The sequence below is a fragment of the Chiloscyllium punctatum genome, chromosome 37, assembly GCF_047496795.1.
Source record: "Chiloscyllium punctatum isolate Juve2018m chromosome 37, sChiPun1.3, whole genome shotgun sequence".
Classification (NCBI taxonomy): domain Eukaryota; kingdom Metazoa; phylum Chordata; class Chondrichthyes; order Orectolobiformes; family Hemiscylliidae; genus Chiloscyllium; species Chiloscyllium punctatum.
Window position 1 is genome coordinate 33,310,504 of NC_092775.1, and position 13,198 is coordinate 33,323,701.

Here is a 13,198-nt window from a genome sequence, read left to right on the forward strand (position 1 = left end):
AGAAACTTCCATAATGTTTTCATTACTAATTGTTAAGTCTATCTAAAATTCTTACTTAAGAAACCTTTGCTTGGTTCACAAATACTGGATGCTCATTCCTCATCAGGTCAGGCACAACTGGGATCGCATTAAGAATTTGGGACTTTAAGATTGTAAATAAGTGTTTTATGCCTTAAAATCCTTCAAATTCTAACACCACATTGAGTGTCAATTAAACAATGCCTCAATTATTAATATTTTCATCTCCCATTTTAAATATGTGTACACCCGTCCTATTATTGCATTCTCAGAGTCATACAGCACAGAAATGGACCCTTCAGTCCAACTAATCCATGTCAAACATAATCCCAAACTAAACAAGTCCCACCTGCCAGTTCCTGGCCGATATCCCTCCCTCCAAACCTTTCCTATTCAGGTACTTACCCACATGTCTTTTAAACATTGTAATTGTACCCACATCCATGACTTCCTCAGGAAGTTCATTCCACATGCGAACAACCCTCTGTGTAAAATGTTTGCCCCCATGTCCTTTCTTTAAACCTCTCTCACCTTAAAAATATCGCTCATCTTGAAATTCCCCCATCCTAGGGGGAGGACAAGTACAATTAACCTTATATATACCCCTCTTTTTGTATCAACTTCTACAGAGACACCTCTCAATCTAAGCTCCAGCGAAAAAAGCCCCAGCCTATCCAGCCTCTCTTGATAATTCAAACCTTCCACACCTAGCATCACCCTGGCAAATCTCTTCTGAACCCTCTCCAACATACTAATATCCAGCCCATAACAGGATGACCCTAAGTGGACACGTTTACCCGAAGGACACAGGCAGGGCGTATTTCGTTTGGTTGATCGAATACCATATAACACAATTTAGCCAAGCATCGGGATCTTGTGATCTTGCCGGATAATCAAGGTTCCTCTGTATTCCAGAAAAGGCCTACCTACTCTTCTGTATAACCGCAAAATGACTTCTCAGCAGTAATACTTCAAGGACTGAGCATTGAAGACAAGCATGCCAAATGACATTTTAACTGCCCTGTCTGTATGTGACGCAAACTGCAAAGAATTATGTACCTGAACCCCTTGGTCCCTCTGTTCTACAACACTACCCAAGGCCCTACCAATAATTGTATAAGCCCTACCCTTGTTTGCTGTACCAAAATGCAATAACTCGCACTTAAGACATAAGACCATAAGACATAGGAGTGGAAGTAAGGCCATTCGGCCCATCGAGTCCACTCCGCCATTCAATCATGGCTGATGGGCACTTCAACTCCACTTACCCGCATTCTCCCCGTAGCCCTTAATTCCCCGAGACAACAAGAATCTATCAATCTCTGCCTTGAAGACATTTAGCGTCCCGGCCTCCACTGCACATGGCCTGAATCCCATGTGACCTAACTTTACTAATTAATGTACCATGTGGAACCTTCTCTAAGGCTTTACTAAAATCCGAGTAAACAACGTCTACTGCTCTGCCTCAATCTTTTTGGTAACTTCCTCAAAAAACTCAAAGTTTGGGAGTTATGGTTTTCCTCATACAAAAGCCGTGCAAACCATCCCTAATTAATTTTTGCCTCTCTGAACAGCCATAAACTCTATTTTAAAATCACTTCCAACAATTTACGCACAGCAAAAGTCAGACTCTCAGCCTGCAGTTCTCTGGTTTCTCCTTACAACCTTTCTTAAACAAAGGTACAACATTAGCTACTCTCCAGTCATCAGGTAACTCACCCATAGTTGTAGATCATGCAAGAGCTCTCACATTCCCTCCGTTACTTCCTTCAACATTCTGGGAACTTGTTCAATTTGAACTGCTTTATTACTGCTGGCTATATTTCAACAGCCAAGGCTCTGAAGTGCTGGAATTTCCTCCATAAATTTCTCCCACCCTCCCTCCATCTCTCTCTCTCTCTCTTCTCTTGAAGACAGTCCTTAAACCTTTTCCCAATGGAAAACATTTTTGGCTATCTGCCCTATGAGCGCATGTGATTTGTTGTCAAAGTTTGCTTAAAGTACTCCTATGAGGTTTCTTGGGATATTTTATTACATTAAAGGCACAGTATAAATACAAGTTATTGCAGGTTTTTCTTTATGTTTTCTCATAAACAAGAAACAAAGTGTACCTTTAAACTTTAACCAATGTTTTAAATGGCATCACAAAGCAATGACAGTTTTGACGAACACATTTACCCCAGCATATTTGCATTTTAGTTTATCACAGTACTGGTTAAGATAATGTACAGAAGATTGCCATTGTAAATTTTTTGCCGTGGTAACAACCCTGGTTTTAAGTTACAAAAAACAAGTCACTTTTAAAAGGAAAGCATAATAATAACAGAAAGGAGTCACAGAATTGTAATAGTAAGAGCTATAAAAGGAGGTTGCATATAAAGCAGACTACAGATTTAATCTGTATGTTGAATAGGGAAATTGACGTATTGAACAGGAAACAGAAGCGGTGAATGTTTACCAAAATATAGGTCTTCATAGATCACTAAAAATATTTTAGCCTCTCAAAATTCAGTTAAGCTTAACTTTTCTTAATACAAAATGATACATCGCTTTAAAATTGCAATAATGTACACAACTATAGATATGATCAAAGTGTTATTCATAAAATATGGGTTATAAAGTGAAATGCTATTAAGAAGAAAATTTAATCTTGCTTGGTAGTTTTCTCCTCAAAAAAACCTTCTATGCTCCCATAATCAAGCAAAGATCAAGGAATCAGTCTCCATACTAATTTAATAAAACAGGCACTTACCAGACAACTTTATACCTTCTGCAAGCCCATAAGGAAGATAGGCAAAGATTATCATCATTCCAAACTCAAGTGATGGTGTCTTTCTGAGGTCTATGTGCTTTAATAGGTGAATACTTAAATATTAAGGAAAAACAAATACTCATTTATTCACGCACACGAGTATAAGCAAAACTTCACACTGAAAATGTTTACTTTCACATTTTGCTATGTGGAATCCAAACGGTCTATGATTTTTTTTTTACAAACAAAGTTGTGCTCAAATCTATTACTTTTTTTTAAACATCTTATTCTGAAGCTATATTGTATATAGACAGCCTAAGTATGCAACATTCACATGATGAACATAACTATCATAGATATTATACAGCTAATAAGACCCTGAACTTCTGTGATGATAGTTTGAATGCTTAAGTTTAAAAACTCCTCTTCCATATTTGATGTACTTAATTTAAATGGGTTAATTCCTCTTCTAAAATAACTGTGTGGATAATCAATCAAATATTTTAATAATTCTGAACAGTATCCTATGATGATAATTTCAGTGTAACATTCCATACTATTTTGCAATACTGGCATCTGGTGTGGGAGGGACAATGTGCAATATAAACCATAAAGATTTTGGTGCTATACCATAGCAAATAAATAATATTTGAGGTTTAACCAGTCTTCTAGTGTCAGGCCAAAAGGATATGACAATGTTTTGAGATTCTGCAGAAATAAAAACAGATTTCTTCAGGTGGGTTGTTTGGAGTGCTCAATATACAAAGTCATTTCTCTTATCAAGAGATTATTTGACAGTTTAGGAAAAGATGAGGTACAATGAGACCTGGTATGATAGTTGCTGAAGGCTAGCACGCAGGTGCAGCAGATGGTGAGGAAAGCTAATGGCAGGCTGGACTTCAAAGCAAGAGGATTTCAGTATAGGAGTAAGTATGTCTTGCTGCAGTTATACATGGCCTTGGTGAGGTCAGACCTTGAATATTGTGTGTAGTTTTGGTCTCCTAGTTGGAGAAAGGACATTCTTGCTACTGAAGGAGTCCAGCGAAGGTTAATCAGACTGAATTCTAGGATGACAGGACTAACATACAAGGAAAGACTGAATTGACTGAGCTTGTATTCGCTGGAATTTAGAAGAATGGGAGGGGGGGGGCGCAGAATCTCACTGAAACAAAATTCTGATGAGTCTGGACAGGCTAGATGCGGGAAAAATGTTCCCGATGTCAGGGAAGTCCAGAACTAGGGGTCACAGTCTAAGAATAAGGGATAAGTCATTCAGGATTGAGATGAGGAAGAATATCTTCACTAAGTTGTAAACCTGTGGAATTCTCTCCTATAGGAAGCTGCTAAGGCCAGTTCATTAAATATATTCAAGAGGAAACTGGACATGGTCCTTGCAGCTAAAAGGACCAAGAGGTATGGGGAGAGGGCAGGAATGGAATTCTGAGATTGCTTGATCAGCCACAGTGGTACAGACTCGAAGGACCAAAAGACCTACTCCTGCAGTTATTTTCTGTGTTTGTTTTTTAGAGAAACAATATTGTTGAGAAACAATGATATCAACTAGAATGTTAGTACTCCCAAGTTAAACAAAAAGATATCAATGCAGAGATGAGACCAGTGAGCGTTCCAAGTGCTGCAGATCCAAAAAACATCTTGAGGAAGTAGCCCAATGCTTGTAGGAAGGTTTGCCATCCACTCACATCAGGTGCATTCGCTCTGGCTAAGCCTTCTGCCGTGCTGAAATCAGTATTTGAACATTGACGTCATTCTATTGCTGAAATATTTCATTATTTACATCACTTTGCATGCTAAACAATTTTGGTCAGAATTATTATTATTATTGGTCAGGGAAAAAAAACATGCATAATACAAAATAGAAACCGGGATCACCATTAAAATACGGTATTATGGAAATAAGGAAAGGCTTTGCCAAACAGATCATGAAATTAGCTAACAATTGACTAGTTATCTGATAGAATAATACTGTATGACGAACAATTCAACTGCTAAATAAAATTGCATATATATTTAATGCAGAGTAAGGAGGATAGACAAAATGGGGGAAGTGGAAATTAAAACTTACTTTGTAAGGACAATGGAAACTGCATCATTAAGGATACTCTCTCCAAATACTAACATGTTCAGAACAGGATCCACATTCAGAGCATTAAAAATGGCAATTGTAGCAACTGGGTCAACAGCAGATATTAGGGAGCCAAAGGCAAAACTACAAAACATAAACAATATTCGCACAGTAAGAAACCACAAGAAACTTTAATCATCTGCTATTATCAAGATTTCTTATGCAAAAAGTAATTTATTCTAAACACTGAACATTACCTTTTAAATGACACTTTATATTTTCCAGCACAAAAACAAAACTGAAAATGTCTACTAACTTTAGAAGACAAAAAGATAATCTGAGTGGTATTACAGAAAGTAATTGGATCATGGCATTAAAATGAACACTGTTCTAAATTCTACTGGGCAAAATTTCAAGATTTTTTTAATGCTTAGATTTAAAACTTCTTTCCCACGTTAGACAGAAAGCATGAACTTACTTCAGTTAAACATGATAAAGCCTTCCTGAAATAGCCAAGAGTGGACTTTCAGCCAAACATATTGAGCAACCCTAAAATAGTTTCTCATGGCAATCATCACAGTGCACATTCTGTGTTGTTGTTCAATACAGTGCCTGGTGTGGTAGGAAAAACATGCAAAATAGACCATACAGAATTCTGTGCCATACCGCAGCAGATGAATAAAACTTGACCTTTAACCTAGTCTTTTAATGTTAAGCCAAAAGGATACGATAACTTATTCAGATTCTGCAGACATAACAAGGGGTTTCTTAAGATAGTTTGGTTAGACTGTTCTATAAGTCAGCTGGAGAGATATTCCAAGCCAGTGTAAGCTAACTGTGACAGCTCACAGGTGAAATGAATGATGCTGCTGCAACTTAGTTAATTGTTGCTGGGCAGACAGGGGAAAATGCCTGCCTGGAAGGAATGTGCTTCATTGCTGGATGCTGGTTTGAGGTATTCTTTACCCATTTTGTCACTCCAATGGACCATTTTCTCATAAGAATAAGGGGTATTTCTGATGAATGGTAGATAACAGAGTAAATATACATTCAAAATCATAATACAGATGTGGGGAAGCAATGACGAAGAAGTATTATCGCTGGACTGTTAATCTCCAGACCCAGGTAAAGTTCTGGGGCCCACATTTGAATCCTGCCACAGCAGATGGTAGAATTTGAATTCAATAAAAATCTGGAATTAAGAGTCTAATTTCGGAAAAACCTAACTGGTTCACGAATGTCTTTTAGTGAAGGAAAAGTGCCACTTTTACCTTGTCTGCCGATGATAAAGTGGTTGACACTTAGTTGACAAGCCAGTGCCACCCACATCCAACAAATAAATGTTAAAAAAATACAGCTAAGAAAACAGTATACAAGCTTTCGCAAGTTTTCCAACATCGAGTTAGCGAGAATTGCATTCTATCTACTGGATGGGCAAAGCATGCAAGGGAGCTACAAATTTCCCTCATGCTGTTATAACTTGAGGGAGGCTATTAGAAAAAACGTTCTCTCCAAACTTTACATGCGCACTATTGCAGGTCACATTTGACTGAAGTGTTTTAAAACAGCAAAGGACGCTATTTGACTACTGCAAAAGCTGACTCTATTAATCAAGCGGACCACATAACCTTCAAGAAATACATTTATCTACTCATATATAAGCTTACTCTCAGGGTTATTTATGAAAGACTGACAACTTTCCGTGGCTATGAAATATAACGAATGCTTGACTTCACATGTTTTAAAATGTCTCTTTTAAGTTAAGCTAAGTCAATATGCCCTGGAATAGAGGGATGGTGTTAAAATGGACTAAATTCTTCTTGGTGATAATTACATGTGATTTGGTTTCCATAGCCGGGTTAAGACCTATTGAGGAAAGGACCACATGTAATTCCTGAACACAAATGAGAAAACAGCTGTTCTTGCTGTGTACAGACTCTCAGAGGCAAGCGGAATAAACACAGATGCTTGCTGCTCCAGACAGGAGAAAAGGACTGCTTTATGATTAATAATAAAGCAAAGCGCTGCTGAGGCCAGATCACCTGTTGAAGGAAAAAGGCTTGTTGAAGAGGGTTCAAGACCAAAGAATCAACAGTGAACATCTTGTTGCTCCAAGTCCATTCAAGTATGCTGAGAAGATTGAATGAAGAACAATCTGTTTACAAAAGGCTTCTAGAAGAATCACTCTAGCTGGGCTGGGAGAACAGAGGCTGTTGAATCAGAGGGAGACATTTGTAACATTAAATACATTGCTACCTTTCTAAGAAAGAGTTGTCAAGTATAAGCATGTAGTGGGATTTTGGTTATGTTACAGTACAGGAAGATTTGTTTTCTGTAATTCAGTGCATTAAGTGGCTACTAACCAATGTTTAAATAATGTTGATTTTAGTTCGGTTGCTTTAACATAGGTATTAATATGGCAAACCTTGTTATGCAATTATTTGCATTGGTCATTAAGAACGTTGCATCTTTTATTTGAAGTTATGAGCTTCCATGCAAATTATAAAAGAAGCCAGAGAAATCAAAAACTGTCAAAACTCTTGCATTTTTATAAATTCTGCTAAATCATTAGTACCTTCGTACTCACTGCCTACATCTTGGAAGCAAAACGTCATGTTGTACTGATTTGTTTTGCAGATTGGTTTCCAAAATGCTCATGTAAGAGTCTGGAAACTAATTAAAATTCCAAGCTCTCAATTTCAAACATCAACATACAGAATAATTCGTTTACAGAATAATTTGTAAAATAATTACCTGTCTGTCACTGTGAGCTTATAGATAACTTCAGCCTGAAATAAGAAAGAGAGAGTTAAGGGTGAAACAAAGATCAGCAGTACACTTCTCTATCTGAAATCTAGATCTTGCAACTATCTTGCTTCATCAAAGTATGTGCAGTATTTATATTAAAATAGGAATTTCAAGCTTTTAAATTATTTATATTATATTTATATTAAAATAGGAATTTAGCTTTCAAGGAGTTAAATTTTCAATAAAATAATATTCAGAGACAAGGATTAAAACTGCATTGAGCGTCTATTGTCCAAAATGATTGGGTCAACTACCAGCCTGGCTGAAAGGTGGCATTTATTTTGATTTAATTTAACTCCGTACCTTTAATAAATACTTGAGACTGACACTTAAATATTTCCAGACTAGTGGCAGTGTTCATTCCAGACAGTAGGGATGTTCACTTTTAGATCAGTTAAGCTTAGGTGGATGAAAAGCTATGGTTCATGGTCTACTGAAAAGGACTAGTCCAGCTCACGCAGTTCAAATACTCTGAACAAATCACATCAAATCGTTACTGCTTCTAGAACTTTAATGCAAATTGGATGCACCACTTGAGCCCATAACAACATTGGTTGCATTTCCAAAGTTTATTAATTGTAAATACTTTGTGACTTGTTAACTGTATAAAAAGTATTACATCAATGCAATCCCTCTTTCTGAGGTGGGATGAAGAATTTCTGTAGATGATGAAAGGAAGGGCATGACAATTCATGTCAAATTAGAGGACATCACCAGTTCATTGAGAATATTTAGTTAGCAATTGTATTCTGAAATGTGACATAATTGAAATTGGACATTGCAGGATATAAATGCCTCACAATAACTGCTACATACTCACTTGTTCCCAATTTCCTCTCTGGAGTTTGATTAAAATTTCACTACGACCAGCAACATGATGCATTCTCTCTACAATACATCACTGGGACGTATATCACAAACACTCTGAACAGTATTGCAGAAATGTACAGGACACACTCAGACCTACTGAAACAGCAGCACTTCACTCCATAAAGCAGACTTTTGCAAGGATGTAACAGCAAAGCATTCAGAAATAATATGATTTAAGACAACTCACTATGGTTTCATGAAGGGGAAATCATGCCTGACAAATTTAGAAGAATTCCCCGAGGAGGTAACAAGCAAGATTGCTAAAGTGGAAGCAGTAGTACATTTGGAGTTTCAGAGGGCATTTGATCAGGTGTCATACACTGGGCTACTTAATAACATAAATGTCCATGGTGTTAGAAGCAGAATATCAAGATGGATAAAGGGTTAGCTAAATAATGGAAGACAGAATTATGATAGCAGTAGATTTTCAGGATGGCAACTTATAACTAGTGGAGTGCCAGTGTATCAGTGGTGGGGCTAAAATTATTTACAATTTAAGTTAATGACTTGGATGAGGAAAGGGAATGCCAAAGTTCAGATGACAAATAAATGGCGGTAAGACAAGTGGTGATGGTAACAGTCTACAGAGGGATATAGGCAAAAGTGAGGACTGCAGATGCTGGAAATCAGAGTCTAGATTAGAGAAATGCTGGAAGTGCACAGCAGGTCAGGCAGCATCCGAGGTGCAGTAAAATTGATGTTTTGGGCAAAAGCCCTTCATTAGGAATGAAGGCAGGGAACCTCCAGGGTGGAGAGATAAATGGGAGGGGGGTGGGGCTGGGGAGAAGGTAGCAAAGAGTATAATAGGTGGATGGGGGTGGGGATGTAGGTGATAGGTCAGAGAGGAGGGTGGAGCAGATAGGTGGCAAGGAAGGTTGGTAGGCAGGTCAGGTCATAAGGATGGTGCTGAGCTGGAAGGTTGGAACCTTTGGGGGGGGGGGGGTGAGGGTGAAGAGGGTAAATGAGGAAACTGGTGAAGTCCACATTGATGCCCTGGGGTTGGAGTGTTCCGAGGCAGAAGGCATCAGGTGTTGAGGGAGTGGTGGTGGAGGAGGCCCAGGACCTGCATGTCCTCGGCAGAGTGCGAGGGGGAGTTGAAATCTTGGGCCACGGGGGTGGAGGGGTCGATTGGGGGGGAGGGTGTCCCGGAAATGTTCCCTAAAGCGGTCTGCGAGAAGGCGTCCATCTCCCCAACGTAGAGGAGACCGCATCGGGAGCAACGGATACAATAAATTACATTGGTGGATGTGCAGGTGAAATTTTGATGGATGTGGAAGTCTCCTTTGGGGCCTTGGATGGAAGTGAGAGGGGAAGGTGTGGGGGTCTACCTCCTTCCCAAGATCCACAAGCCTGACTACCTGGCCGACCCATTGTCTCAGCATGCTCCTGGCCCACCAAACTCATCTCCACCTACCTTGATACTGTCCTAATCCCCCCCTGTCCAGGAACTCCCCACATAATGTGCAAGACACCACCCACGCTCTCCACCTCCTCCAAGATTTCAGTTTCCCCAGACCCCAACGCCTCATCTTCACCATGGATATCCAATCCCTCCACACGTCCATCCGCCATGACAAGGGCCTCCAAGACCTCCGTTTCTTCCTCTCCCAATGTCTCCAACATACCCTTCCACCGACACACTCATTCGTTTGGCTGAACTGGTCCTCACCCTTACCAATTCTCCTTTGAATCCTCCAACTTCCTCCAGACCAAAGGGTTGGCTGTGGACACCTGTATGGCCCCAGCTATATCTGTCTCTTTGTCGGCTACGTAGAACAATCCATCTTCCATAGTTACACCAGTACCATTCCCCACCTCTTCCTCCGCTACATTAATGACTGCATCGACACCATCTCCTGCTCCCGCGTGGAGGTTGAGCAATTCATCAACTTGACCAACACATTCCACCCCCACCTTGAATTCACCTGAAACATCTCTGACACCCTCCCCTTCCTGGACCTCTCCATCTCCATCAATGGTGACAAACTTGACAGTAATATCTTTTTTTACACACCAACTCCCACAGCTACCTGGATTAACCTCTTCCCACTCAACCTCCTACAAAAATGCTAACCCATATTCCCAATTCCTCCACCTCTACCGTATCTGCTCCCAGGAAGACCAGTTTCACCACAGAACACACCAGATGGCCTCTTTCTTTAAAGATGGCAATTTCCCTTCCCACATGGTTGAAGATGCCCTCCAACGCATCCCATCCACATCCCGCACCTCTGCCCTCAAACCCCACCCTCCAACTGTAACAAGGATAGAACCCCCTGGTCCTCACCTTCCACCCTACCAACCTTTGCATAAACTGCATCATCTGCGACATTTCCGCCACCTCTAAATGGACCCCCCTACCAGGGATATATTTCCCTCCACACCCCTTTCCACAAAGACCATTCCCTCTATGACTACCTGGTCAGGTCCACACCCCCCAACCCACCTTCCCCTAGCACCGCAGGAATTGCAAAACCTGCACCCACACCTCCCCCTCACCTCCATCCAAGGCCCCAAAGGAACCTTCCACATCCAAAGTTTCACCTGCACATCCACCAATGTAAGTTACTGTATCCGTTGTTCCCGATGCAGTCTCCTCTACATTGGGGAGACTGGACGCCTTCTCGCAGAGCGCTTTTGGGAACATCGCCGGGACAACCGCACCAATCAACCCCACCACCCCGTGGCCCAACATTTCAACTCCCCCTCCCACTCTGTCGAGAATATTGCAGGTCCTGGGCCTCCTCCACCGCTACTCCCTAACCACCCGACGTCTGGAAGAAGAACACCTTATCTTTCGCCTCGGAACACTTCAACCCCAGGGCATCAATGTGGACTTCACCAGTTTCCTCATTTCCCCTCACCCCACCTTACCCCAGTTCCAACCTTCCAGCTCAGCACTATCCTCATGACCTATCCTACCTGCCAACCTTCCTTCCCACCTATCCACTCCACCCTCCTCTCTGACCTCTCACCTTCATCCTCACCCCCATCCACCTATTGCATTCTTTGCTCCCTTCTCCCCAGCTCCACCCTCACATTTATTTCTTCACCCTAGAGGCTCCCTGCTTTCATTCGTGATGAAGGGCTTTTTCCCAAAACATCAATTCTCCTGCTCCTCGGATGCTGCCTGACCTGCTGTGCTTTTCCAGCACCACTCTAATCCAGAGGGATATAAACTGGTTAAGCAAATGAGTAAAAACTTAGCAGATGGCACATAATGTGATGAACTTTGAGGTTATGGACTGTGGCAGGAAAAATACAGAAGCTAAGTATTAATTAAATAGAGAAAGTCTGCACAAAGCCATGAAATAAAGGGATTTTGTTCCATGACCCTCAAAAAGCTTTCCTCCCAGTTTAGCAAGTAATAGGGAATGGCACAACGTAAAATGAAATTTTGACCTTTATTTCGAAGGGAATGGAGTATAAAAGCAGGGAGGTTTTGCCAAATCTATACAAGGCATGAGACAGACCACAACTTGAATCAAAGAATCACTACAGTGTGGAAGCAGAGCATTCGGCCCATCAAGTCCAAAAACAGCATCCTACCCAGACCCATTCCCTAACAAATCCCTATAATTCTGTATTTCCCCTGGCTAATCCACCTTGATTACAAAAGCCTGGACACTATAGGCAATTTAGCATGGCCAATCCACCGAACCTGCACATCTTTGTACTGTGGGAGGAAAGTGGAGCATCCTTAGGAAACACAGGCAGACCAGGCAAGAAAGTGCAAACTCCACACAGAGAGTCGCCCAAGAATGGAATCATACCTGGGTCCCTGGTACTGAGAGGCAGAGTGCTAACCATTGAGCTACCATCCCACCCAGAGATACTGTGAACAGTTTGAGACCTGATTATCTAAGGAAAGATTTACTGGCATTAGAGGAGAGAAGGTGCATTTGGGTGATATCAGTTCTTGGAGAGAGAAATGAAGAAAAGTTGAGTAGATTGTGTCTGTACTCCTTATTGAAACATTCAAGACTCTTATGGGACACAACAGAGTAGGTGTTGAAAGGTTGTTTGCCCTTTTGAGAGAGTAAGACTGGAGAACATAATCTCAGAATAAGAGATCACACATTTAAAACAGATGAGAATCTGTGGAATTCCTTACTGCAGGCGGCTGTTGAGACTGGGTCATTATGAATATTCAAGGTTGATATAGACATTTTTAATCAGTAAAGGGATCAAGGATTATAGGGAAAACAGGAAAATGGAGTTGAGGGTTATAGGATCAGCCATGATTTCACTGCATGATGCAGCAGACTCGATGGGCTGAATTGTCCACTTACTTTCCTATATTTTATGGTCTTGCAATCTTAGTAGAGTGAAAGGATATTCCAAATGTAAAATTTTGATAATACTAATTTTCAGGGTTCCACGTAGTTAGGAGTTACATTTTAGTTACATTTGCACAGTTATCTTTTTAAATAACTTGGTCCAAATTATCAGCCAGCTGCTTCTGAGCAATTGGTCTTGCTGGCTTTAATTGTCTTAAAGGTGAAATAAGGTGTTAGCTTCTTCAGACTGATGAGGCATAAAGAAGCTGCCTCACTGCCCTGATGTATTGCAAGTCAGCAGCTCCATCCATACTGATTGTATCATAGGCTCAGTAGTGGGCACTGCAGGCAGGCCCACAAATGAAGACAGTGTGGATCCTGTAGTAA

General features: G+C 40.7%; 1 protein-coding gene across 1 annotated transcript in view; it reads right to left on the reverse strand.

The window, feature by feature from the left end:
* Positions 1 to 13,198, reverse strand: part of slc9a8 (solute carrier family 9 member 8) — a 74,291-nt gene that overhangs the window by 41,877 nt on the left and 19,216 nt on the right. The window contains exons 7-10 of the mRNA XM_072556565.1: positions 7,608 to 7,642; positions 4,854 to 4,997; positions 4,369 to 4,507; positions 2,771 to 2,876 (exon numbers count right to left, since the gene is read on the reverse strand). Coding sequence (XP_072412666.1) covers positions 2,771 to 2,876; positions 4,369 to 4,507; positions 4,854 to 4,997; positions 7,608 to 7,642 — 424 coding nt within the window. The remainder of the gene's footprint in view (positions 1 to 2,770; positions 2,877 to 4,368; positions 4,508 to 4,853; positions 4,998 to 7,607; positions 7,643 to 13,198) is intronic.